The 25,199-nt window shown below is 38.1% G+C and overlaps 3 protein-coding genes across 3 annotated transcripts; all 3 read left to right on the plus strand.

Moving 5' to 3' along the window:
• The first annotated feature begins 859 nt into the window (after window positions 1–859).
• LOC134641128 (extracellular calcium-sensing receptor-like) lies at window positions 860–7,347 on the plus strand. Its single transcript, XM_063493358.1, has 6 exons — window positions 860–1,050; window positions 1,251–1,548; window positions 1,705–2,499; window positions 2,655–2,882; window positions 3,048–3,171; window positions 6,434–7,347. The coding sequence occupies exons 1-6, from the start codon at window positions 974–976 to the stop codon at window positions 7,345–7,347; spliced, it is 2,436 nt and encodes an 811-aa protein (XP_063349428.1). The 5' UTR covers window positions 860–973.
• A 7,626-nt stretch (window positions 7,348–14,973) lies between these two features.
• On the plus strand, window positions 14,974–19,030 carry LOC134641002 (extracellular calcium-sensing receptor-like). The gene is made up of 6 exons (XM_063493158.1): window positions 14,974–15,167; window positions 15,275–15,572; window positions 15,652–16,446; window positions 16,631–16,858; window positions 17,466–17,589; window positions 18,126–19,030. The coding sequence occupies exons 1-6, from the start codon at window positions 15,034–15,036 to the stop codon at window positions 19,028–19,030; spliced, it is 2,484 nt and encodes an 827-aa protein (XP_063349228.1). The 5' UTR covers window positions 14,974–15,033.
• A 1,874-nt stretch (window positions 19,031–20,904) lies between these two features.
• LOC134640961 (extracellular calcium-sensing receptor-like) lies at window positions 20,905–24,511 on the plus strand. The gene is made up of 6 exons (XM_063493080.1): window positions 20,905–21,098; window positions 21,202–21,499; window positions 21,644–22,438; window positions 22,614–22,841; window positions 23,011–23,134; window positions 23,598–24,511. Exons 1-6 carry the CDS (start codon window positions 20,965–20,967, stop codon window positions 24,509–24,511), a joined length of 2,493 nt encoding a protein of 830 aa, XP_063349150.1. The 5' UTR covers window positions 20,905–20,964.
• The last annotated feature ends 688 nt before the right edge of the window (window positions 24,512–25,199 follow it).

Consider the following 25,199-nt stretch of genomic DNA (forward strand, 5'->3'; position numbering starts at 1 on the left):
TTCCAAAGATGAGTGATTTCTCGATCAGATAGATTTTTTTATTACTTTGTTGTTTCAGCAACATTAAATTTAAAAACTGTACTTTTGAGTTAAAATATATATTTATAATTTTAATAAATGACAAATTAAAAAGGCATGAACATTTTTTTGTATCGAAAAAATATCGAACTGTGACACCAAAGTATCGAACCGAACCGAACCGTGAATTTTGTGTATCGTTGCACCCCTAGTATTTGTTTATGTTGCCATAACGTTTAACATAATGCTTGTTTCCATACACATTAAATTAAAAGTGAAAAATCTTCATGTGTAATATCTTTCTGTGTAAATATCTCATATTACAACATGAGACACATGCGGCTTCAAATCTGGTGCAGCCTGTACAAGTACAAAATAGATTTTCTTTCTAAAATTAGAGCATGTGGCTTTTAATCAGGTGCACTCTGTAGTCTGGAATTTATGGTAAATATATGACCTTTATTGCCATAGAAGAAGAAATCACTGCAAATTTCCCATGGGAAAAATAATTTGAAGAGCATATGTATTTGTAGGGAGTTCTATTTTGCACTGTTACTTCATATTTAAATGGGCATGCCTAAAGTGTATGTATGTATTTATCTATTTATTTTGCACACTTTAACCTACATTAAATTGAAAATTAGGGCATGTCCCTTCTTTTGCCCAACCTTGTAGGTCTACTGAGAATGAACCGCCACTCTTCTATCATTTCTTATGTTGCACCAAAAGGTATAAATACCACTGTAAATTTCATTTTCATCAAGACACTTTTAGTGCCACTAATTGGTTTAGCTGAAAAATGACATCAACACAGGTATGGCCTGAGCAGGGATGGGCACTGCTGCAACTGTTGTTAGTGGCGTCTGTCTCTCATGCTGAGGAGCCAGTGTGCAGGCAGAGAGGAGATTCTGGGAACCCACTGCTGTCTAAGGATGGGGATATTATATTGGGGGGTATGTTTTCGTTTCACACCAGCTGGAAAGACAGAAAGGATACCTACACGCACAAACCACTGCCACTTCAATGCACCAGGTAAGTCTCACCAACGAAATGCATTTAGATTAAAGGAATCTCCAAGAAGTCATTAGATACAAATAAGACTTGATATATATTTTGTATTATGTATGTTTGTACATATGGTTTCAGTTTTATAAATCATTGACATTAAATGGTTTTGTTTGAAATGCTTTTTCTTTCTATTTTAAGAATTATTAATAATTGTCTCGATTAAGTTTAAATTTCAGAGATTTGCAGTTTGCCCAGGCTATGCTTTTTGCCATTGAGGAGATTAACAACAGTACAGACCTACTGCCGGGAGTCACTCTTGGCTATAAAATCTTTAATACTTGTGGCAATGTTGCCCGAAGTGTAGGACTTACACTGGCTTTGGCTAATGGTAATGAAATTGTGTCTGTACCCTCCAAGGCATCATGTACCAGACCTGCGCACGTACAGGCCATAATGGGAGAGACCTCTTCCTCTCCAACCATAGCAATAGCCACTGTTATTGGACCATTTTCTGTACCAGTAGTGAGTAGAACTGATATTTTATAAAATGAAATAATGTAACTAAATAATTTTCCCAACTCCTCTGAGCAAATTTAATTGTTTGTCTTATTTTTAACATCTTCATCTTCTCTCATTCTGTGTCTTTTTCAAATATAAGTTCTTTATGTTTAATTCTAGATCAGCCACTTTGCCACATGTGCTTGTCTTAGTGACAAAACCAAGTACCCATCCTTCCTCAGAACAATACCCAGTGACTACTACCAAAGCAGAGCCCTGGCCCATTTGGTCAAGCATTTTGGATGGACTTGGGTTGGAGCTATCAGAACTAATAATGATTACGGAAATAATGGCATGGCCACATTCACAGAAACTGCACAGCAGCTGGGCATCTGTCTGGAGTATTCTGTATCTTTTTTTAGAACAGATCCATCAGACAAAATAAGAGAAATAATTCGCACTATAAAGGCTTCAACCTCCAGGGTGATTGTTGCCTTTCTGTCACACAAGGAGATGGATGTTCTGATACATGAGTTTTCATACCATAACTTGTCTGGGTACCAGTGGGTAGGCAGTGAGTCTTGGATATTTGATTCGCAAACAGCAAAAATGGATATACATCACATACTGAATGGTGCCATAGGTCTTTCCATTCCCAAAGCACATGTCACTGGCCTGAGAGAGTTCATACTGGATGTGAAGTCACTCAATTCATCTAACAATGAACTGTTTACTGAGTTCTGGGAGGCATTATTTAACTGTAAGTTTAGGCAGTCAACGTCATCAGCAGACATTCAGAGAGAGTGTACTGGAGATGAAGATCTGAACGGAGTTCAAAACAGCTTCACTGATATGTCTCTCATGCCTATCTTTAACAATGTCTATAAAGGAGTATATGCTGTGGCCCATGCACTTCACAACATTGTCAGCTGTAATAAAACATGTAGCAACAGTGTGCAGCTAGATCCATTCACGGTGAGCTTAAAACTAACTAATACTATCGTTAACATATTAAGTTCAATTAGAAAGAAAAACGTTTTTAAGAAAAGAGCTAATGTCTTATATTCTTAAGTCAGTGGGTGTGCAAGATCTGAGTCATGCAATATATTGAATTATGACATATTTCTTAGATTTTACAACACATACGAAAGAGTCACTTCAGAACTAAGGAAGGGGATGAGGTTTACTTTGATGAGAATGGAGATCCAGCAGCAAAGTATGAAATTATAAACTGGCAGCCAAAGGAAAACGGCGTTGTGGAGTTTGTCACAGTTGGTCTTTATGATATATCATTAGCTGCAGAAAAACAACTAAATTTCCAAAACAAGTCTTTAATTTGGGCAAGAAACTCAAAGCAGGTAAGCTATAAAATATTTTAAAATCATATTATAACTGTACATATTTTATACATATTTTTATATAGTTTCATGCTATTTTTTATGCTTATTGCTACATGTTGGAAAGATGACACCATGCAGTGTTTTTAATATTTTATATAAAGTTTTATGTAATTATTCATGCAGGTGCCTGTGTCAGTTTGCAGCGAGAAATGTCCCCCAGGAACACGCAAGGTTCTCCAGAAAGGAAGACCTGTTTGCTGCTATGACTGTATACAATGTGCAGAGGGAGAGATCAGCAACATTACAGGTTAGATCTTTTTTTTTTTAAGTTTCGCACATAGGAAAAATTTCACATGCCATCCAAAAATATGGACTAATTCCTCTGAAGAATTATTTAATAATTTTGATGAATTGTTTCCTACAAAATGTTTAAATCCAAAACATTGTCTAAAACACGGGAGGCCAACCAGTCAGAGACCAAGAGCCACTTTTTTTTACTGTGTTACCGCAAAGAGCCACGTCATACACATGGGCACACATGAACATCACCCATCCCTTCCTCCCTCTCTCTCTCTCTCACACACACACACACAAATATACACACCTCTGCTCAGCCAGATTTATTGTAAATGTCACACACCAACATGATAATGACAGGAATGGACTCCTACAGTACTAAAACCACAGGCCAGTCATTTTCAACAATGAATATTGTGTGCACTGTCTCACACACACAAACTCTCAGTTCAACCAAGTCCACAAACAAAAATATAATAATCTACAATAGCATTTTTCTTTTACTATGCATGTTGTTTTGTGGGACTTCTGGCATTCCTTGCCTTGAACAATCCTCTTCAAATCTGGCTTGTATTCCGTTGTTGCGACTCGAAGCAATGAGTGTCAGTCAGAACAGATCAATGCTTTGATTTCACATGTTTTAGGGTAGAAAACACAGACTCACAGACGTATGTTGACCCAAATATTGACAGTATCTTATATATGAGCAGCCCGTTTGACATTGGGGTATTTTTCCATTGGCACACTTTTCCAGAACTCAATGGTCCCTTCCCTTAAAGCAGGTTTCTCCTCACAAAGATCAATCATCTCCAACTCAGCCGCAGCCTCATCTGTGACTAGCGGGACTTTCAAACAGTCCATCTCTGCATTAAATGGGTCGACAAGAAACGTAGTCTGTGGCCTTTTCAATTGTAGATCACGGAACCGGGTCACAAAGCTTTTGTGCAAGTTTTCAACCAGCGTTGCATATCTGGCTCATTGCTTACTCAGGGCGGCGCTGGCGACTTGCCCGCTGGCTTTTAGCAGAGTGGGAAAATGTGTTAAATCTCCCTTTTGAATATGCGCCTTTAACAGCTTCAGTTTGTTGACAAACGCAAACACACTCTGCACCAGGTCAGGCAGCATTTTTAACTTACCCTGCAGGGTCAGGTTCAGTCTGTCCAAGTGACACAGCATGTTGACCAAAAAGGCCAGATCCATAATCCACTTGATGTCCGAGAGCTCGGGATAGTCCTTGTCCTTCTCTTCCATAAACAGCTTCACGGATTCCAAAAGCTCAAAGAAGTGAGAGAGTACCTGGCCTTTTGACAGCCACCTCACAGTGCAGTGGAGTGGCAGGTCACCTGGAAGCTCTTGATCCAGCTCAGCGATGAGATTCTTGAATTGCCTGCGGATAAGCGCATGTGTGCGTAGTTGACGATTTCCATCACAGGCTTCATGATGTTATCTAAATTCAATGATTTAGACATGAGTCGCTCCATGTGGATGATGCAGTGGAAATTCCAAAACTCAGGAAACGTTTGGTCAGCTGTTCACAGATCCCATCATGGCTGGTGCTCCATCCGTGGTTATTGCAGTTAGTTTCGTTATGGGCAGATTTGCTTTTTCAAATGCAGCCATCATGGTTTCTTTCACATCTATGCCACGGGTTCTCTCTTTTAATGGCACAATATCCAGGAGTTCTTCTTTGATCACACAATCGTTTGACACAGACCGTGCAAATATTGCCAACTGAGTCTTGTCTTGTATATCACAACTCTCATCCAATGCGACACTAAAATACTCACATGGTTGAAGGTCAGAGTGCAACTGTAATTCAATAGCCGTGTTAATGTCTGATATTCTGTGTTCAACAGTGTGGCAGGACAGTTGGATGTCTGATACCATGCGTTTTACTTTTGTCGTTTTCAGGAGACAAGATTTCAACAACGTCACTGAGTCTGTGAAGGTTCTCAGTCATCCAGGTCATCGTAGTCTAAGGAGCTTGGAAAGAAAAGCGTCTGGACTTCTTTAAGTTGCTTGAAGATGTTTCACCTCTCATCTGAGAAGCTTCTTGAAGCTTCTTGAAGAACTGAAGAAGCTCCTTGGATGAGAGGTGAAACGTCTTCAAGCAACTTAAAGAAGTCCAGACGCTTTTCTTTCCAAGCTCCTTAGACAACGTCACTGAGGCATTTTTTAATGAACTCCCTTTCATTGTCTGGCTTTTTAGCCTGTGCAATGTTCCAAGCCAACTGATAGGATGCAAGCGTTATGGTCTCTAAACGCTTCGTAAATTTTTGGAAAAACTGTACCTGCTTTTCTGCCTGACTTTTCAAAGTGGCCAACTCGTGCTTGCAAAGTTCAGTCCCTTTTGGAAATTCCTGGTCGATGTTAGCATGGAGTGAGCTGAAGCTGCACTGAAGATTTGAAGCTTTGAAATGCGCTAATGACATCTGACATATAAGGTAGAATGGCTTGCCATTGCGCTCAACAAAAAATATAAACTCTCCCACTCTGTTAAAAACGTCCTGTGTTCATTTTCATATTTTCGTTTTGCTGTGCATTTTTTCCCTGCCATTTTGAGGGTGAACTTGCCCCTACTGGGAAACTTTGTGGTATTTTCATCTCACACACATGCGCATTTGATGAAAATACCGCATTGAACTCAAGCAAAGCGAACACGCACATTTTAAAACAACAACAACAACAAAAAAATTCCAAAACACAAACACAAACTTTGAAATGTATGTAAGAGCTGCATGAAACCAGGCAAAGAGCCGCACCCTGGCCACCCCTGGTCTAAAATATACAGAAAAGCAGAATGCATTTATTTGCAAATCTCATAAAGCAATATTTTGATTATTATTTCCATTTTTTTTCCTGTTGTTGTTGTTGTTTGATTGCTCATTTTTCTGTGTAAATGTCTGAAATAAGAATATTGTCCCATTCTTGTCTGATACAGGATTCTAGCTGCTCATCAGAGTGTGTCTTCTTTGTCATGTTTTTATTTTAATTATCTGCCAAATTCTTTAAAAATATTGAAAGTTATGGCCTGCAGAAAGGCCAGTTCGGCACTGGTTTCTTGATGCCAAAATTTTGCTGTTGTGATAAGTGCAGTATGCTGTTTACCATCAGCTTGAATGTCAAACTGTTTTCACAGTAAATACTGCTTGTAAGAGAGAAAGCATGTGCATGTCTTCAGAAATCTTTGTATACACATTTCTTCCTTGGAGCAGTTACAGAAATAACTTTACTCAACAACTGTAACATCTGCTTCAATATAAAAATTCCAGATTCTGCCACCTGTGTGAGATGTCTCCCTGAGTTTTGGTCAAATGAAAGACGAGATGCCTGTATAAAGAAGGAAGCAGTGTTTCTGTCATATGAAGAAATTATGGGAGCACTGTTCACTGCAGCAGCTTTATTTGGGACATGCATGACTGCTAGTGTGATACTCATTTTCTTCAAATATAGGAAAACTTCCATTGTGAGAGCAAACAATTCTGAGCTGAGTTTCCTGCTGCTCTTCTCCTTAATTCTGTGCTTCCTGTGTTCTCTGACCTTCATTGGTCAGCCATCTGACTGGTCCTGTATGCTGCGACATGTAGCATTTGGCATCACCTTTGTCCTCTGTATCTCTTGTCTTCTGGGAAAAACAATGGTTGTGTTAATGGCCTTCAGGGCTACAGGTCCAGGTAGTAATGCTAAAAAGTGGTTTGGACATGTACAGCAAAGACTCTGTGTTCTGGGTTTCACTCTGATACAAGTTATCATATGCATCATTTGGTTAACAACTTCACCTCCTTTCCCATCTCAGAATTTTAAGGAATTCAAAGATAAAATCATCTTAGAGTGTGCCCTAGGCTCAGCTGTAGGGTATTGGGCTGTGATAGGATACATTGGAATACTAGCCATTTTATGTTTCATCTTTGCATTTCTAGCTCGGAAACTGCCTGATAATTTTAATGAAGCCAAATTGATCACTTTCAGCATGCTAATATTCTGTGCAGTATGGATTACATTTATCCCAGCATATGTCAGCTCTCCAGGGAAATTCAGTGTTGCTGTAGAAATATTTGCTATACTTGCATCTAGTTTTGGACTGCTAATTTGCATCTTTATACCCAAATGTTATATCATCTTACTGAAACCAGAGAAGAATACCAAGAAGAACATGATGGGGAAGAAGTCTCCACATTTATTTTGAGAAATATAAAAAATGTTTTTTTTTGTCATGCTATATAAAAAGTATATTTGCATTGCACTTGCATGGCAGGACTTTGCATAACAGTGAATAACAATAAATAGCTTAAATAACTCTAATTAAATAAAGTCACTCAACTAATCATTTCTTCACATCTGACAGTAAATGCTTTAATTATGATTTTTTTTTATGTATTTAGCATTGCTCTGTGTCAAAGCATGCCTTGAAGTGGTGTCTCCCGAAGTAAAACAAATGAAATCAATAATATCATAGATCACTGATTCTAAAAGTGAGGTCTACAGTTTCTGATTTGGTTTAATCTAATCAACCTAATTAAGCTAATCATTTGTAGCTGTCAGAGTGCAGAAGTTAAGATTTCATTGAAAATACATGAAAATAGCTTGTCTTAGGCTTAAATTATTATCAAGTATTATTTTGGGTAACTGAAGTACTACCCATGGCACGCAGTGTTGTGTGTTGAGTGACATTTTTTTTTAATGCTTTAGTGCACAGTGTAGACCAGGTGTCTCGAACTCCGGTGCTTGAGGGCCGCTGTCCTGAAAATTTTCCATGTGTCCCTGTTGCAACACACCTGTAAACAATTAGTAGGTCATTTGCAAGACTCTATAGAACTTGACTGCATGCTGAGGTGGCAATTCAACCATTTGATTCATTTTACAGCAGCTCATGAGTGAATGAACATGGTTCAATAAAAGTACTTTTAAAAGTACATTTTTCCAAACACTTACATTTACTTAAATTTACTTGGGTAGAGTTATGGGTGGCCACTTTAGCATGGAGTAAAGTTCTATACTCTTGCTAATGACCTACTAATTCTATTCAGGTCAATCAATCAATCAAAATTTATTTCTATAGTAGCACATATTAAAAACAACGAAGTTGACCAAAGTGCTTCACAGTCAGACAGAGCAATAGAATGAGACAATTAAAACAAAAACAATATAGGTGACAACACAACAAGCCAGATAATAGTCAACTAGTTTGAATCAAAAGCCAAAGTAAAGAGATAAGTTTTGAGATGCAATTTAAAAAACTGGATAGACTTGGAGGTACGAATATGAGCAGGGAGGTTATTCCAGAGTCTAGGTGCTACGGTAGCAAAGGCCCGGTCACCTCTGGACTTCAGACGAGACCTCAGTTGTGTTAGGAGCATCTGATTGGAAGATCTTAGTGTTCTATTGGGATTGTACAAATAGAGGAGTTCGGATAGTTAGCTGGGCACTAAATTGTTTAGAATTTTAAAAGTAAACAAAAGAATTTTAAAATCTATATGATATTTAACAGGGAGCCAATGTAAGTTGGCTAAAACTGGAAAGATGTGATCATAGGTTCTAGTGCCTGTTAACAGACATGCAGCTACATTTTGAACTAATTGGTAAAGAGAAGAGTGTTGGAGACCCAAGCAGAGGGAGTTACAGTAGTCCAGTCTGGACGTGATAAATGCGTGGATAAGCTTTTCAAGGTCCTTTCAAGGAAGGAACGGTTTTGCTTGAGATATCTGGCGCAACTGGTAAAAGCTGCTTTTTACCACTGTGGAGACCTGTTTCTCTAGATTAAAAGAGCTATCCAGGAACACTCTGAGGTTTCTTACAGTGAGCAAGAGATGGTTAGCAAGAGGACCTAGGGCATCAGCTAACTGGCCCGACGGAGTGTGACTATCAAAAACTATGACTTAGGGCTTATTCTCATTCAGTGTAAGACAATTATGTGATAACCAAATTTTAACCTCATGGAGACAGCTGAACAGAGATTGCAAAGAAGCAGAGACATCAGAATTAATTAAAGGTGAATAAATTTGGATATCAATGGCATAACAGTGGAAGGAGATGTTATATTTTTTTTTAGTAAAACTAAAACCACGGAGTAGCCTGAGTCAGTGGTTAAAAGAAGATCATTAAAAACTCTAAGTAATGCTGTGTCAGTACTGTGGCGAGGTTTTAAACCAGAATGAAATTTTTCGTTGATACCATTTGCATCTAAAAAGGTCTGAAGTTGTTTTAGAACTACTTTTTCAGATTTTTTAGGTATAAAATAGAGTTTGGAGATAAGCCTGTAGTTAGTGAGAGCGTTAGTGTCAAGGTTTTTTTTTTTTTTTTTTTTGATATTGGGTTGCACTACAGCGTGCTTGAAAACAGACGGTACACAACCTGATGACACCGATGCATTCAGTAAAAGTAGGATACAAGGAGAGTATCCAGTGAAGCAGTGAAGTGAGCAATTGACTGGGAGTTAATCGTGCGCATCAGCCGCAAAGGACCATCACTGCTCAATTCCACATTGCTCACTACAGTGTTAAACAGAACTGGGAAGTGATCTAAAATCCCAGAATCTTCAATTTCCATGATGCAAATGTCCAGACCATAAGACAGTACCAAGTCAAGTATATGACCTTTTGTGTGAGTTGGTTCACATACCCACTGAATGAGATTTAAGTTATTAATAAGGGCAAGGAAATCCTTAGCTAGTGAACTGTCCTCACAGATAAACAATTAAAATACGGTCATAACATAAGACAAGACTCCCCAGTAGATCAGCAAATTCAGGAATAAAATCCTTGACAAATTTCGAGGGGAGATAGACCACAGCGCAGAGAATCGAGGGGACGCAGTTCAATTCCGATAACTGCACCTCGAAGCTGCAGTACAGAACAGGTGGCAGCTGCCGACATCAAAATTTGTTTTTAAAAACTAAAGCTAGCCCTCTGCCAGTGGTCCAGGGTGAGCTATTAAAAGTGCAGTTAGGTTGAAGAGGTTCAGAAAAGGAAAAAACCTCACAGGGGCGAAGCCAAGTTTCCGTCAGGAATAAGAAATCCAGCCCCGACGATAGAATAAAATCATTTAAAATGAAAGCCTTATGTTAGATTTGTATTGTTTATTGCCATTTATGCTTAGAAATATTTACTCATATATGCTTAGAAGTATATAATCATTTGTAGAGTGAAAGAATGTCTCATCCTAGGAGGTCTGTAACAACTCTGTGTAGCATGAAGAGGGGAGTGCGTCCACTCCTCTTTAGAGTGTTCTGGTATAGATCACACTCCTCCTAGGAGAGGGGTATCTTCTCTTGCTGATATATGGTATAGCAAACACACGTATATCTGGTTAAGTATAAGAGCCTTTTGTTTAGATGGACAGCTAGACTCCTGGCACCAGCTTTGGGGAGTCACATTACACACACACACACACACACACACACACACACACACACACACACACACACACACACACACACACACACACACACACACAGGGTATTCTTTGTTCACATGTATACCTATATAAGATGTCATATGTTAATGACCCTATGTATATTCATGGAACCACAATAAAAGAGCAGTGTTACGGGGGAGCGGACGAGAGCAACTGGGGTCAAGCGAAGGAACGGCGCCTGTCCAGTTCTCTCCCGTGCACGTGAAACATAAAGAACTTGCCTACTCGTGTCTTGCTTGCTGTGTAATTACATTGCCTTCAACGTTCCAGCGAATGGGTTCAAGCTACGAACCTATCACCTTATTAGCCAGTGACTTCGTATTTAACAAGGCCATAAGGAGAATGGTCACACTACTGCTAGTAGGAGAACGTTGCAGCAGGCGAAGGTTGCAGTGATTCACACCTCCTCTGAAGGACTGCACCCAGCACCGAGTGGGTGGAAGATCAGCCAGTAGGTCCAGGTAAAGATGAAGTCCGACAGGGCGAATCCAGCAATGACAGAACAGTCTGAAGTTAGCGTGGTCCCGGAGAGCAGAGAGAGATGATATGACATCTATAGGTAAGTGATGATTTGTCGCAACATGTGCGTTTAAATAGGCCTTGATGCAAACATGGATACCGCCACATATCCGTGTTCGCATCAAGATGCCACGTCTTCATGAACATTTCCTTTCTGGGAGAGAGATGGTAGACGGAGTATCGGGAAAGTCCATCGAGACCGGAGGAGGATTCTCAGATTTCCATTTTAGATCTAGCGTCTGGTTGTCCAAAGGGCGTATATTCAAAAGAGTTTGATGATCATAGCCAAATAACGTGAAGACATCAGGGCAGCACAGAGAAAGAAGGACAACAAACAGCAAATAAAAGCGAAAGAGAAGGCTTGCCATGAACACTGGCGCCATCTTTGATGGCATAGCTGCCAGGTGTGTTGCAACAGGGACACATGGAAAAGTTTCAGGACACCAGCCCTTGAGGACTGGAGTTTGAGACCCCTGGTGTAGACAGTTTAGCTTTCCAGCTATCAGTGAGTGGGCTGGTCTCACTCTCAGGCTCTGTCTTCTGCCGCACGCTACTCTCCCGTCGAGGTCCCAACAGCTACTGAAATAGGTGAGCCATAATGGAAATAATGAGAAACAGCTGTGGTCTCCAGCCTCCCCTAACACTGCTCTCTGAACCCGCTTCTCCATTTCTCTCCTGAAGCTGAGCTGCCCACTACACAGAAAAATGTCGGATTTCAAAGAAGTTCAAAGTTTTGGAATGAATGGTTTAGGTTTTTATTGGAGACATTAGTTCAGAGAATGGAGTGGAAATAACAAAACTGACCTTTATTGTGGAAACACAAATTACAAGTTGCAGGTGAAAAAACAAAATCCATAGGATTTCTAGTAGCAAGGGGCAGAAAACGAAGTCCATAAACCAAGGTTGGAAACACATGCTAACACAGAAAGAAACCAACAGTACAACATGACAAGGAACTGAGGAAAACTGAAAGCTTAAATAGGGGAAAGGGGAAACGGCTGGGGCAAATAAGGCACAGATGAACAGAGTCAAGCTAACAAGACAGGGGAAGCAAAACTAAACAATACACACAAGACACAACTAGCAAAATGAAACAGGAAGTAATCCATACCAAACAGAGACTCAGACTTAACAAAATAAAGAGAACACAGGCTAGGTATGAGTCTAGGCTGCCTGAGACAGGCAGCAAAACAGACTGTGGGTTGGACCTGGCGGCAGCAGATGCAGGGCGGAGGGTTGCCAACTGTGCCATTTTAGCCGAGACAGCCCATATAATGAGCAAAAGTGGTTCGTCCCTTATTCTAACTTAAATGTCCTGTATATTGAATGTTACCTGCAATGTCACTTTCTGGCCAATAGATAGCACTCTTACAAATAATAGATCTGATTTGTATAAGATGAGTGCATATCACGCACACCAGATGTAAGGAGTAATATGTGATTCAGAAAAATACTCTGCCGTTTGCTCTGCGTAGCAAAATGACCTGGGTAATTGAAGTCTGTATTTACAGTATTTTATTTGAATTTTCTTTTTTTCTTTTTTTTTGCTTATTTTTAAAATGAAATACTCATATGATTTCTGTCAGGATTGACTGTATTTTTCTTTGTTTTAGATGAGGTATTGGTTAAACTGGATACCAACATTTTAGTGCATTTTTATTCCAAGAATAGGAACATGCAGTGCATATGTAAACTATGCCCCGCTGGCTGTGGATTGTGCTTCTGGCCACCAGAGTGTCCCTTATTTGATAGTTAAAAAGTTGGCAACCCTAGTGGGTGAAGAAGCAGCTCTGCACATGGAAACTGGTACTGCTGGTGTCAGTCAACTTCGGGGCTGGCTGTGGCCAGATGTTGACTGACCCAGGTTGGAAGGGTGAAGAGGACCTTGGGTGCAAGGCTGATGTTGTGATGAGGGTTGGACACTGGGTTGCTGCTGCGACAAGTCTTGAGTGCTGGGCTGCTGGGGTGAGGTGTGCTAAGAGCGACACTTCCTCTTCTTGAGAGCGACGGAAGAGTGGGGAGCAGCTGCAGATGTATTTGGTGTGGCCACAAAGTCCTTAATAAATATGGGCGGGGAGTCTAATCACCAGGGAAAGCCAAAAACCACTGTGTAACTTGTCAGCTTCTCCTCCTTTATACTCTTTGCAGCGGCCAGTCAGCAACAACAGTATAAATGATGTCCTCCTTAACCTAGAAGGAGTTTAAGGCTGCTGGGTCCATTACTGGTCATGTCATTCTCTCATGTGGAGTGCATAATGGATAATGCAGACTGGAGTGGGTATAACAAAACTAACCTTTATCATAGAAACAGAAAACCCAGTTTGCAGGTAAAAAAAAAAAATAAAGACAGCAGTATAAAACAACAAAAAAACGAGGAAAGGTCTAAAGAGCTTGGAAAGAACTACTAAACTTCCTTAAGTTTCTTGAAAACATTTGAAAATGTTTCACCACTCATCATTCTGAGGAAGCTTCTCAGATGAAAGGAAACTTAAAGAAGTCTGGCTGCATTCAATCCAAACTCCTTAGACTAACATGACCCTAATTACTGAAAACATACAGAGACAAACTGAAAAAAAAACTTTAAATACAAACACAAGGTAATTAGGGAGAGGGGAAACACCTGGGGAAAACTAACAAGATGGAGGAAGGAAAAGATAATGCACACAAGACTCTAGCCATGAGCCATGGTCTGAGTAACTTTCATCACTCAGGCCACTCACATACCAACTCTATTCAGACCAAGTGTCTTATTTGCGCTACCTCTGAGCAATTTGCAACCATTTTGTTCTCCAATGTGTGCCTTTCTCTTGTATATATTTCTCTTGTTTTGCATATATCCCTCTTGATTGTATTTATTGATTGTGTATATTTCTCCTGTCTACTATTTATATTTTAATCTGGCACAGTTGGTGTGGAGCACCTACAATTTAATTGTGGGTGTTGAAATAAGCAACTGAGTACATACAAAATATAATCATGAACGAAACCCAAAAAACTACGACTAAAAGGCCAAAGAACATAAACATAAAGAAACCAACAGAGAAATATCCCCAAAAAGGTTAAAAACTCAAGATTGCGAAAACTATAAAAAACCAAGACTCAGACAGAAAATTGAAATGAAAAAAGAAAATACAAGGTCCAAAACTCCAAGACAGTATGAGTGCGATGAAATTCCAATAACTCTACCTTTACTTTCATTTCGATGTTTGCAAATATATTTTATCATTTTCATTGGAAATTTGAAATGTAAAATAACCCAGTGCAATTTAATATTCTTGTTTTAAATTACATATATAAGTTATTTAAAATTGTAGAAATAGTGAGAATGCCTTCAGGAGTTTGTAAAATACAAAATGAAATGAAAGAAAGGACAGTTTTGTACTTCTTTGTAATAAATTCAAAGGAATGCTAATGGAGATCTAAACCGACTGACTCAGGAAATAAACCATCATTTCCTAACAAAATCAGTTTGCTTTCCTGAAATCCAGTATTCGTATCTTTTCATACATTAACCTTCATTTGTCTTTCACTATTTTCTATGTTTAAATACATGATTAAAAACAAAATGTCCAAGACAACTTGATGTTTCAGTGAGATAAACTATGTATATATATTAGAGGTTTGCAAAGCAGGATACAAATGAAAACCCTTTTTTGTTTGATTTTTTTTTGATTTGGGTATGTCTCTCTTTTTGCTCCACCTACAGGTCGACAGAAATTAGTCATCACTACTGTATCATTATTTCTCATGTTACTCCAAAATGCATAAATACCAGTGTAAGATTCAAATTTATCTAAAGGCACATGTGATGCAATCCAGTGTTTTATTTCTCACCAACAGCATGACATCAATGCATAGCTGGCCACAGCAGGGTTGGGCAATTTTACAAGTGTTATTGGTGGTGTCTTTCTCTCAGGCTGATGAACAAGTGTGCAGGCAAATGGGGGATCCTGAAAACCCCCAACTATCTCAGGATGGTAATATGGTATTAGGGGGGATCTTCTCATTTTACAGCAGTTGGAAAGACAGAATGGACACCTACTTGCATAAACCACTGCCACTGCAATGTACCAGGTATGTGAAATACTGAGTATTAAGATAATTGTATATGCTTTTGTCATACCACTGTTTCTGGTTTAAAGATAATCTGGTTTTAATTCCATATTTGAAATTGAATCAAGTTTGAATTTCAGAGGCTTCCAGTTTGCTCAGGTTATGCTTTTTGCCATTGAGGAGATTAATAATAGTACAGACCTACTGCCAGGAGTCTCTCTAGGCTACAAAATCTATGATGAATGTGGCTCCATTGCAAGAAGTGTAAGAGTTGCATTGGCATTGACTACCGATAATACAGTTGTTGCTGCACTATCCAAGACAGCATGTACCAGACCTTCACAAGTGCAGGCCATAATTGGAGAGACATCTTCCTCTCCTTGCATGGCAATAGCTACTGTCGTTGGACCATTTTATATACCAATGGTTGGTGAGATAGCTAATAATAAATATTTGTGAAAAAAAATGCAAGTGTGAATGTTCTACTTAGGACTTTTTCTTTTAGATCAGCCACTTTGCCACATGTGCTTGTCTCAGTGACAAAACCAAGTACCCATCCTTCCTCAGAACAATACCCAGTGACTACTACCAGAGCAGAGCCCTGGCACATTTGGTCAAGTATTTTGGATGGACCTGGGTTGGAGCTATTAGAAATAATGATGATTATGGAAATAATGGCATGGCTATATTCACAGAAACTGCACAGCACCTGGGCATCTGTCTGGAGTATTCTGTATCTTTTTTCAGGACAGATCCATCAGACAAAATACAAGAGATAATTGACATTGTCAAAACTTCAACTTCCAAGGTGATTGTTGCCTTCATGTCACACATGGATATGGATGTGCTAATACATGTGTTATCCCAGCATAATTTGACTGAATACCAGTGGGTAGGTAGTGAGGGCTGGATAGTTGATTCTCAAATAGCTGCAATGGATATACATCACATACTGGATGGTGCCATAGGCCTTTCTATTCCAAAAGCACATGTCAGCGGCCTGAGAGAGTTCATGCTGGATGTGAAGCCACTCAATTCATCTAATAATGAACTGTTTACCGAGTTCTGGGAGGCATTATTTAACTGTAAATTTAGGCATTCAGCGTCATCAGCAGACATTCAGAGAGAGTGTACTGGACATGAAGACCTGACAGGAGTACAAAACAGCTACACTGATATGTCTCTCATGCCTATCTTTAACAATGTCTATAAAGGAGTGTATGCAGTGGCCCATGCACTTCACAATATCCTCAAATGTAATAAAACATGTAACAAAGCTGTTCCGCTAAATCCATTCACGGTGAGCTTTTTAATAACTTAAAGTATAGTTTTAACATTACACAATAACGATCAATAAAAAAATGTTTATATATATATATTTTTAAAGTACATTAAATTGATATTTTTTGTTCTTTTGCCAGTTACATCTCATCTTTTTGCCAAATTACTGATGGGTAATTAAATAAATTAATGCCTTTTTATAGATTTTACAGCACATAAAAAACATTTACTTCAAAACAAAAGAAGGCGATGAGGTTTACTTTGATGAGAATGGAGATCCAGCAGCAAAATATGAAATTATAAACTGGCAGCCAAGAGAAAACGGCGTTGTGGAGTTTGTAACAGTTGGTCTTTATGATGCATCTTTAGCTCCAGAAAAACAGCTGCATCTCCAAAACAAGTCTTTAATTTGGGCAAAAATCTCAAAGCAGGTAAGGTGTCAGTCTAACTAATTTTAATAATTAGTAATTCTATTTTATTAAAATAGTTTGGCACAAGGCTTTTAAACTGTAAATATCAACACTTCACCGAGTTCTTTCGATTCCTCAGAGGCATCCAATGGAAGACAAAACACTGCTCAGTAGACCATTTAACACTTTATTACTTCTAGAAGGGAGATGCGTCCTGCCTGACACGTTGCAGCGTATCTCAAAATGGTGGTGTGCCCCTAACAGTTTTATTACAGAAGCTCTCTAATTCTAGTCTAAACAACAGTGTCTCAGTAACTTTCCACTAGAGATGGTCCCCTCTTATCTACATTTTCCCAGGCAAGCGAGAGTCTACAGCTTTCTACTCCCCAAGGACACATGGTCTAATGCCTTTATTTTTCAGGGCTGTGTCCACTTAATACTACACTATATAACTTTATAACCCTTATTAATAAAAAGCATAGCATTATCGAGGCACTGCAAATTATTTAATCCCAACAAAACCTATATGAACTTTAATGTTCCATAATTCATCAAAATTAACAATTTACGGTTGCAAGGGCAATATTATACATACATTTTTTTTCTCATAATGCTTCTGTTCATGCAGGTGCCTGTGTCAATTTGCAGTGAGAAATGTCCTCCAGGAACACGTAAAGTTCTCCAGAAAGGAAGGCCTGTTTGCTGCTATGACTGTATAAGATGTGCAGAAGGAGAGATCAGCAACATTACAGGTTTACTGATATATTTAATGTAATCTTTTGCATTTTTGTTACTAGCTTAGCCACAAAACATAAATGTCATGGTTTGACATTTGGCCATGTTAAATCTTTGTGTTTTTCTTCTTGATTAAATCTAAGTAATTAAATTAAAAGTATATGCAACCAGACATAACCTTAATAATTTGCATATTGATAGAAATTTTAATCAACATTAATGTCCTGACATATTGCATTCAAGAACATTTGTCATGTACTCAATGGTATTCTTATGAGTTTATTCAATAGTTAACCAAACAAAATTATGATTGAATCATAGTACTGTTGAATGATCATGTAGTTGTCATACTGTTATGATATCTTTGTGGCACTGTCCATCAATTATCTGTTATTCAGGTCGATATATATATATATATATATATATATATATATATATATATATATATATATATATATATATATATATATATATATGTATATGTATATGTATATATATATATATATATATATATATATATATATGTGTGTATATTTATTTATTTATTTTGCAGATTCTGTCACCTGTGTGAGATGTCTCCCTGAATATTGGTCAAATGAGAGAAGAGATGCCTGTATAAAGAAGGAAGCAGTGTTTCTATCATATGAAGAAGTTATGGGAGCACTGCTCACTGCAGCATCTGTATTTGGGACATGCACAACTGCTGGTGTGGCGCTAATTTTCTTCAAACACAGAAAAACTCCTATTGTGAGAGCAAACAACTCTGAACTGAGCTTCCTGCTGCTCTTCTCCTTAATTCTGTGCTTCCTGTGTTCTCTGACCTTCATTGGTCAGCCATCTGATTGGTCCTGCATGCTCCGACATGTAGCATTTGGCATCACCTTTGTCCTCTGTATCTCTTGTGTTTTGGGAAAAACAATACTTGTTTTAATGGCCTTCAGAGCTACACGTCCAGATAGCAATATGAAATTGTTTGGACACACACAACAAAGGCTCTGTGTTTTGGGATTCACTCTGATACAAGTTATCATATGTATCATTTGGTTAACAAGTTCTCCTCCATTTCCATTTAAGAATTTTAAGGAATCCAAAGATAAAATCATCTTAGAGTGTGCTCTGGGATCAGCTGTAGGTTATTGGGCTGTGCTTGGATATATAGGAATCTTGGCCATTTTATGTTTCATCTTTGCTTTTCTGGCTCGGAAACTACCTGATAATTTCAACGAAGCCAAGTTTATCACTTTCAGCATGCTGATATTCTGTGCAGTATGGATTACATTTATCCCAGCATATGTCAGCTCCCCAGGGAAGTTCAGTGTTGCTGTAGAAATATTTGCTATACTTGCATCTAGTTTTGGACTGCTAATTTGCATCTTCATTCCAAAATGTTATATAATTTTACTGAAACCAGAGAAGAATACCAAGAAGAATATGATGGGAAAGAAGGCACCCCATTAATTTGAAAAATGAAAACAAAATTTTGTTTTGTTTTGGTAATACTATATAAACAGTACAATTGCGCTGCAGTTGCCTTGGAGGATATTGCAAATTAATGAGTCATATGATCAATTTTCTGGCCATTGATATTTACATGTGCATCAGTCACAATGGCCATGTGTACTGATTTCAGCAAACTGGGAAATAATTATTGGGCTTGATTGCTCAGTATGTATCATCAAAGGACTGCCTAAACCAGTTACTTGAGTATGAACACACAGCACATAAGAAGAGAGCCTGTAGGAAACAGCTGATATTCAGGGTCAGATGCAGACAGAGTGGGATTAAACCCAAAAGCCTACAAATGAAATCATCTGCTAGGGTCACCAAGCTAGCAAAATCCCACAAAAGATGGCACACTCCTGTGTTTAGTTCCTAAGGTCCAAACTAAGCAATTTTGTGTGAGAGGATTGGTGTGAATTAGACATTAAAGACAGTAGACAAATTCTGGCTAAACAAATAACACAACACAGAAGAGGTTCCTCATCAAGCCAGGACTGTGCAGTCTACGTTAGCCTTTGTGCCAGTAGTCGCTCTTTTAATGATGAAGATGTGTATATCCTAGAGATGAACTTGAGTAAGCAGTTAAGGAGTTCATTTATGTAAAAATGAAATATCCATCTCTGAACCAAGGAGAAGGCCTAATATTAAATCTTTCACTGTTTTGCAATGGTGTCATTGCAGCCATTCCCCGGCCCTATGGTAGCTATGAATAAGGGACATTACTTATCACCAATCATGAAACTGATCACGTGGATCATTGTTATGTGATGGTGTTAATTGTCATGTAAATTTACTGTTCATAAAGTTGGGGAACTAGCAAGCAATGGAGACTGGGGGAGACAGGATGTCAGGATGAGAGTCAGGATGAGTGTTGAAATGTTTCTCCCAATTATAACATTGCGTAAAGATGAACAGAATCCACTTTCTGGGATTTTTCATGATATTTATCCCAACTCAGGATCTCCAAAGACTCTTGAGGCAAATTTGTGATTTGTTGAGTGGCTTAAAAAAAAAAGAAAAAAAAGACCCCATCTTGAATTTTGTGTTTTTACATATTCTTCACACCTCTGGGTTTAAAAAGAAAATATAAAATTTAAATAATGATTTTATTTATTAAGGTAAAAAAGATACCCAAACCTACGTGACCTTACATGAAAAAGTAATTGCCTCCCCAAACACTTTATCTAATGTAAATGTTATAATCAAAGTCATGATTCGGGGCTTGTGTGAGTTGCAAAAAATATCAGATTTCAAAATGAGCCACAGAAGTTCAAAATTTTAGAACGAATACTTTAGATTTTTTTTAAAATGACTGTATGACTATGGTGAAATTTCACTGACTCTAATCTTAATTTCCATTATGGTTAAGTAAATTTAACAGTTAACGTTTTAATGTTTGATTTAAAATATATTTTCTGATATTAATTGTATGTCTATAATCTAAAAAATCTATGTAAAAAATAAAATTTCACTGTTCAATTTATGATTGTTGTCAATTATAAACTAACCTTGTATATAATAGTGAATATACTAAAATTTCCCCAGGAGTTGGTGAAATAAAAAAGTAAAAATAAAAGGAAGGACAAAGCAAAGCAGATTAGATAAGAAAAACTTACTATTTTTTTCATTTGGGTATGTCTCTCTTCTTGCTCCACCTACAGGTCGACAGAAATGAGTCATCGCTACTCCATTATTTCTCATGTTACTTCAAAATGCATAAATACCAGTTTAAGATTCAAATTTATCTAAAGGCACATGTGATGCAATCCAGTGTTTTATTTCTCACCAACAGCATGACATCAATGCATAGCTGGCCACAGCAGGGTTGGGCAATTTTACAAGTGTTATTGGTGGTGTCTTTCTCTCAGGCTGATGAACAAGTGTGCAGGCAAATGGGGGATCCTGAAAACCCCCAACTATCTCAGGATGGTAATATTATATTAGGGGGGATCTTCTCATTTCACAGCAGTTGGAAAGACAGAATGGACACCTACTTGCATAAACCACTGCCACTGCAATGTACCAGGTATGTGAAATACTGAGTATTAAGACATACTTGCTTTTGTCATACCACTGTTTCTGGTTTAAAGATAATTTGGTTTTAATTCCATATCTCAAATTGAATCAAGTTTGAGTTTCAGAGGCTTCCAGTTTGCTCAGGCTATGCTTTTTGCCATTGAGGAGATTAATAATAGTACAGACCTACTGCCAGGAGTCTCTCTAGGCTACAAAATCTATGATGCTTGTGGCTCCATGGCAAGAAGTGTAAAAGTTGCACTGACACTGACTAATGGTAATGAAATTGTTGGTGGACAATCTGAGAGACCATGTACCAGACCTTCACAAGTCCAGGCCATAATTGGAGAGACGTCTTCCTCCCCTTGCATGGCAATAGCTACTGTCCTTGGACCATTTTATATACCAATGGTGGGTAGAATAGCTAATAAAAATATTTGCAAATATGCACATGCAACTGTCAATGTTCTACTTTTTTTTCCAACTTAATTCCTTCACTGTTTGTGGCAAAAAATGCAAGTGTGAATGTTATACTTTGGACTTTTTCTCTATTAGATGAGTCACTTTGCCACATGTGCTTGTCTCAGTGACAAAACCAAGTACCCATCCTTCCTCAGAACAATACCCAGTGACTACTACCAGAGCAGAGCCCTGGCCCATTTGGTCAAGTATTTTGGATGGACTTGGGTTGGAGCTATCAGAACCAATGATGATTATGGAAATAATGGCATGGCCACATTCACAGAAACTGCACAGCAGCTGGGCATCTGTCTTGAGTATTCTGTATCTTTTTTCAGGACAGATCCATCAGACAAAATACAAAAGATAATTGACATTATAAAGGCTTCAACCTCCAAGGTGATCGTCGCCTTTCTGTCACACATGGATATGGATGTGCTAATGTATGAGTTGTCCCAGCACAATTTGACTGAATACCAGTGGGTAGGTAGTGAGGGCTGGATTTTTGATTCTCAAACAGCAGCACTGGATATACATCACATACTGAATGGTGCCATAGGCCTTTCCATTCCAAAAGCACATGTCAGTGGCCTGAGAGAGTTCATGCTTAATCTGAAGCCACTCAATTCATCTAATAATGAATTGTTTACCGAGTTCTGGGAGGCAATATTTAACTGTAGGTTTAGGCAGTCAAAATCAACAGCAAACATTCAGAGAGAGTGTACTGGACATGAAGACCTGACAGGAGTACAAAACAGCTACACTGATATGTCTCTCATGCCTATCTTTAATAATGTCTATAAAGGAGTGTATGCAGTGGCCCATGCACTTCACAACATCCTCCGCTGTAATAAAACATGTAACAAAACTGTGCCGCTAGACCCATTCACGGTGAGCTTTTTAATAACTTCAATTATAAGTTATCACATTACACAATAACAATCACTAATAAAAAAATGTTTTCACAGTTTGAAAAAATAATTTATTATCCATTATTTATGTCCTATAGCCAGTTAGTTTGCAAAGTTTTTCTCAGGTAATTAAATAAATTAATGTTGTTTTATAGATTTTACAGCACATAAAAAACATTTACTTCAAAACAAAGGAAGGAGATGAGGTTTACTTTAATGAGAATGGAGATCCAGCAGCAAAATATGAAATTATAAACTGGCAGCCAAGAGAAAACGGTATTGTGGAGTTTGTCACAGTTGGTCTTTATGATATATCATTAGCTGCAGAAAAACAGCTATATCTGCAAAACAAGTCTTTAATTTGGGCAAGAAACTCAAAGCTGGTAAGGTATCAGTCTAATTAATTACAATAATTACAAATTCCATTTTAATAAAATAGTTTGGCACAGGAGATATAAACATCTATTCGCTCTAATATTTAATACATTTTATTAACATGGCTGTAAGGGCAATATTATACATGTTTTTCTCATAATGCCTTTGTTCATGCAGGTGCCTGTGTCAGTTTGTAGTGAGAAATGTCCTCCAGGAACACGCAAGGTTCTCCAGAAAGGAAGGCCTGTTTGCTGCTATGACTGTGTAAGATGTGCAGAAGGAGAGATCAGCAACATTACAGGTTATGTTACAAGTGTCATATTCAGTGTACACTTTTGTATTTCTTTTGCTCGCTGTGCCTCAAAACAAAAATTTTATCATTATTTGGTTATGTTAAATTCTTGCTTTACTGTTTGGGTTTTTCTTTCAGGACTATCTGTCATGTAAAACTGGAACTGTTTTTAATTTATTTAATAATTAAGCAAAGTTATTGTATGGTGCCTATGTCTAGAGAAGTAGAGGTATAAACTGGAGAGATGAGGAATGAAAGTCAGTGGAAGTGAGTAAATGAAAGAGGGATGGGTGTAAAAATGAAAATGCAAGGAGTAGAGATAGTGAACGCAGATGAATTGAAATACCTGGGATCAACTTTCCAAAGCAAAAGACGGTGCAGAAGAGAGGTGAAGAAGAGTGAAGAGCCTGTATGCAGTGGTTGGAGATGAGTGTCAGGGGTGATTTGTAATATGTTGATATTTTTTTGGCAGACTCAGTCACCTGTGTGAGATGTCTCCCTGAATATTGGTCAAATGAGAGAAGAGATGACTGTATAAAGAAGGAAGCAGTGTTTCTATCGTATGAAGAAATTATGGGAGCACTGCTCACTGCAGCATCTGTATTTGGGACATGCACAACTGCTGGTGTGGTGTTAATTTTCTTCAAACATAGAAAAACTCCTATTGTGAGAGCAAACAACTCTGAATTGAGCTTCCTGCTGCTCTTCTCCTTAACTCTGTGCTTCCTGTGTTCTCTCACCTTCATCGGTCAGCCCTCTGAATGGTCCTGCATGCTACGGCACACAGCATTTGGCATCACCTTTGTCCTCTGTATCTCTTGTGTTTTGGGAAAAACAATAGTGGTTTTAATGGCCTTCAGAGCTAAACTTCCTGGTAGTAATATGATGAAATGGTTTGGACACACACAACAAAGGCTCTGTGTTCTGGTATTCACTCTTGTACAAGTTATCATATGCATTGTCTGGTTAACAATTTCTCCTCCGTTTCCATTTAAGAATTTTAAAGAATTTAAGGACAAAATTATTTTAGAATGTGCTCTAGGCTCAGCTGTAGGGTATTGGGCTGTTCTTGGCTACATTGGACTTTTGTCTGTCTTATGTTTCATTTTTGCTTTTCTGGCTCGGAAACTACCTGATAATTTCAACGAAGCCAAGTTCATCACTTTCAGCATGCTGATTTTCTGTGCAGTATGGATTACATTTATCCCGGCATATGTCAGCTCTCCAGGGAAGTTCAGTGTTGCTGTAGAAGTATTTGCTATACTTGCTTCCAGTTTTGGACTGCTGATTTGCATCTTCATGCCCAAATGTTATATAATCTTAGTGAAACCAGAAAAGAATACCAAGAAGAACATGATGGGGAAGAAGGCACCCCATTTATTTTGAAAAATGAAAACAATGTTTTCTTTGTATTTATAACATTTATACACAATTGTTAGTCAAACTGAATAGATGGTTCTCTGAAGTTACCGAAATACCTGTCCAGTACCATTCGTGCCTATTTCTACTATATACAATCATAGCATGAATGCAGTATATCGTTGAAAACAACTGTGATTAGATCATATAAATATATTAGCCTTATATTGTATGCCCTATGAATTATACAATATACTATAATGCTAATAAAACTGTGATCAAAACATCCTTTGCCTAAGGTGTGCATATGTCTCTGGAGGCTACATTGAGCCATGACAACTTGAAAAGTGTATAAAGCCCCAGTATGAACTGTAAAGCTGATTGGGGTGATGTTCAGGCAACAGCGGAGATATGGTATTATTGAGACTGCTACTCTTCATTCTATTACTGGAGAAAGGAAATTCTGCATGTCAGCTGCAAGGCTTGGCACAACCACCTGAACTAACCCAGGATGGGGATCTTGTTATTGGAGGCATTTTTTCATTTCGCACAGGCCAGGATTATGTAACTAACACATTTCAGACAATGCCAGAATTTCGAAAATGCAAAAAGTATGTATTGTTTATCCTATATCCTATTTTATATGAGAAATTTGTTAAATTTACATTTCATTTTAAATAGTTTATGCTTGTGTGTATTTTGTTCTAAATTGGAA

The sequence above is a fragment of the Pelmatolapia mariae genome, linkage group LG14 (assembly GCF_036321145.2).
Source record: "Pelmatolapia mariae isolate MD_Pm_ZW linkage group LG14, Pm_UMD_F_2, whole genome shotgun sequence".
Lineage (NCBI taxonomy): Eukaryota > Metazoa > Chordata > Actinopteri > Cichliformes > Cichlidae > Pelmatolapia > Pelmatolapia mariae.

Excerpts from the sequence above, each read along its gene's own strand:
- LOC134640961 (XM_063493080.1), top strand. The coding sequence starts at position 20,965 with ATGGGGGATCCTGAAAACCCCCAACTATCTCAGGATGGTAATATTATA. Across the intron at positions 22,439-22,613 it reads TGCCGCTAGACCCATTCACG|ATTTTACAGCACATAAAAAA; the intron begins GTGAGCTTTTTA and ends GTTGTTTTATAG. Across the intron at positions 22,842-23,010 it reads GGGCAAGAAACTCAAAGCTG|GTGCCTGTGTCAGTTTGTAG; the intron begins GTAAGGTATCAG and ends TTGTTCATGCAG.
- LOC134641128 (XM_063493358.1), top strand. The coding sequence starts at position 974 with ATGTTTTCGTTTCACACCAGCTGGAAAGACAGAAAGGATACCTACACG. Across the intron at positions 2,500-2,654 it reads TGCAGCTAGATCCATTCACG|ATTTTACAACACATACGAAA; the intron begins GTGAGCTTAAAA and ends CATATTTCTTAG. Across the intron at positions 3,172-6,433 it reads AGAGATCAGCAACATTACAG|ATTCTGCCACCTGTGTGAGA; the intron begins GTTAGATCTTTT and ends TAAAAATTCCAG.
- LOC134641002 (XM_063493158.1), top strand. The coding sequence starts at position 15,034 with ATGGGGGATCCTGAAAACCCCCAACTATCTCAGGATGGTAATATGGTA. Across the intron at positions 15,573-15,651 it reads GACCATTTTATATACCAATG|ATCAGCCACTTTGCCACATG; the intron begins GTTGGTGAGATA and ends TTTTTCTTTTAG. Across the intron at positions 17,590-18,125 it reads AGAGATCAGCAACATTACAG|ATTCTGTCACCTGTGTGAGA; the intron begins GTTTACTGATAT and ends TTTATTTTGCAG.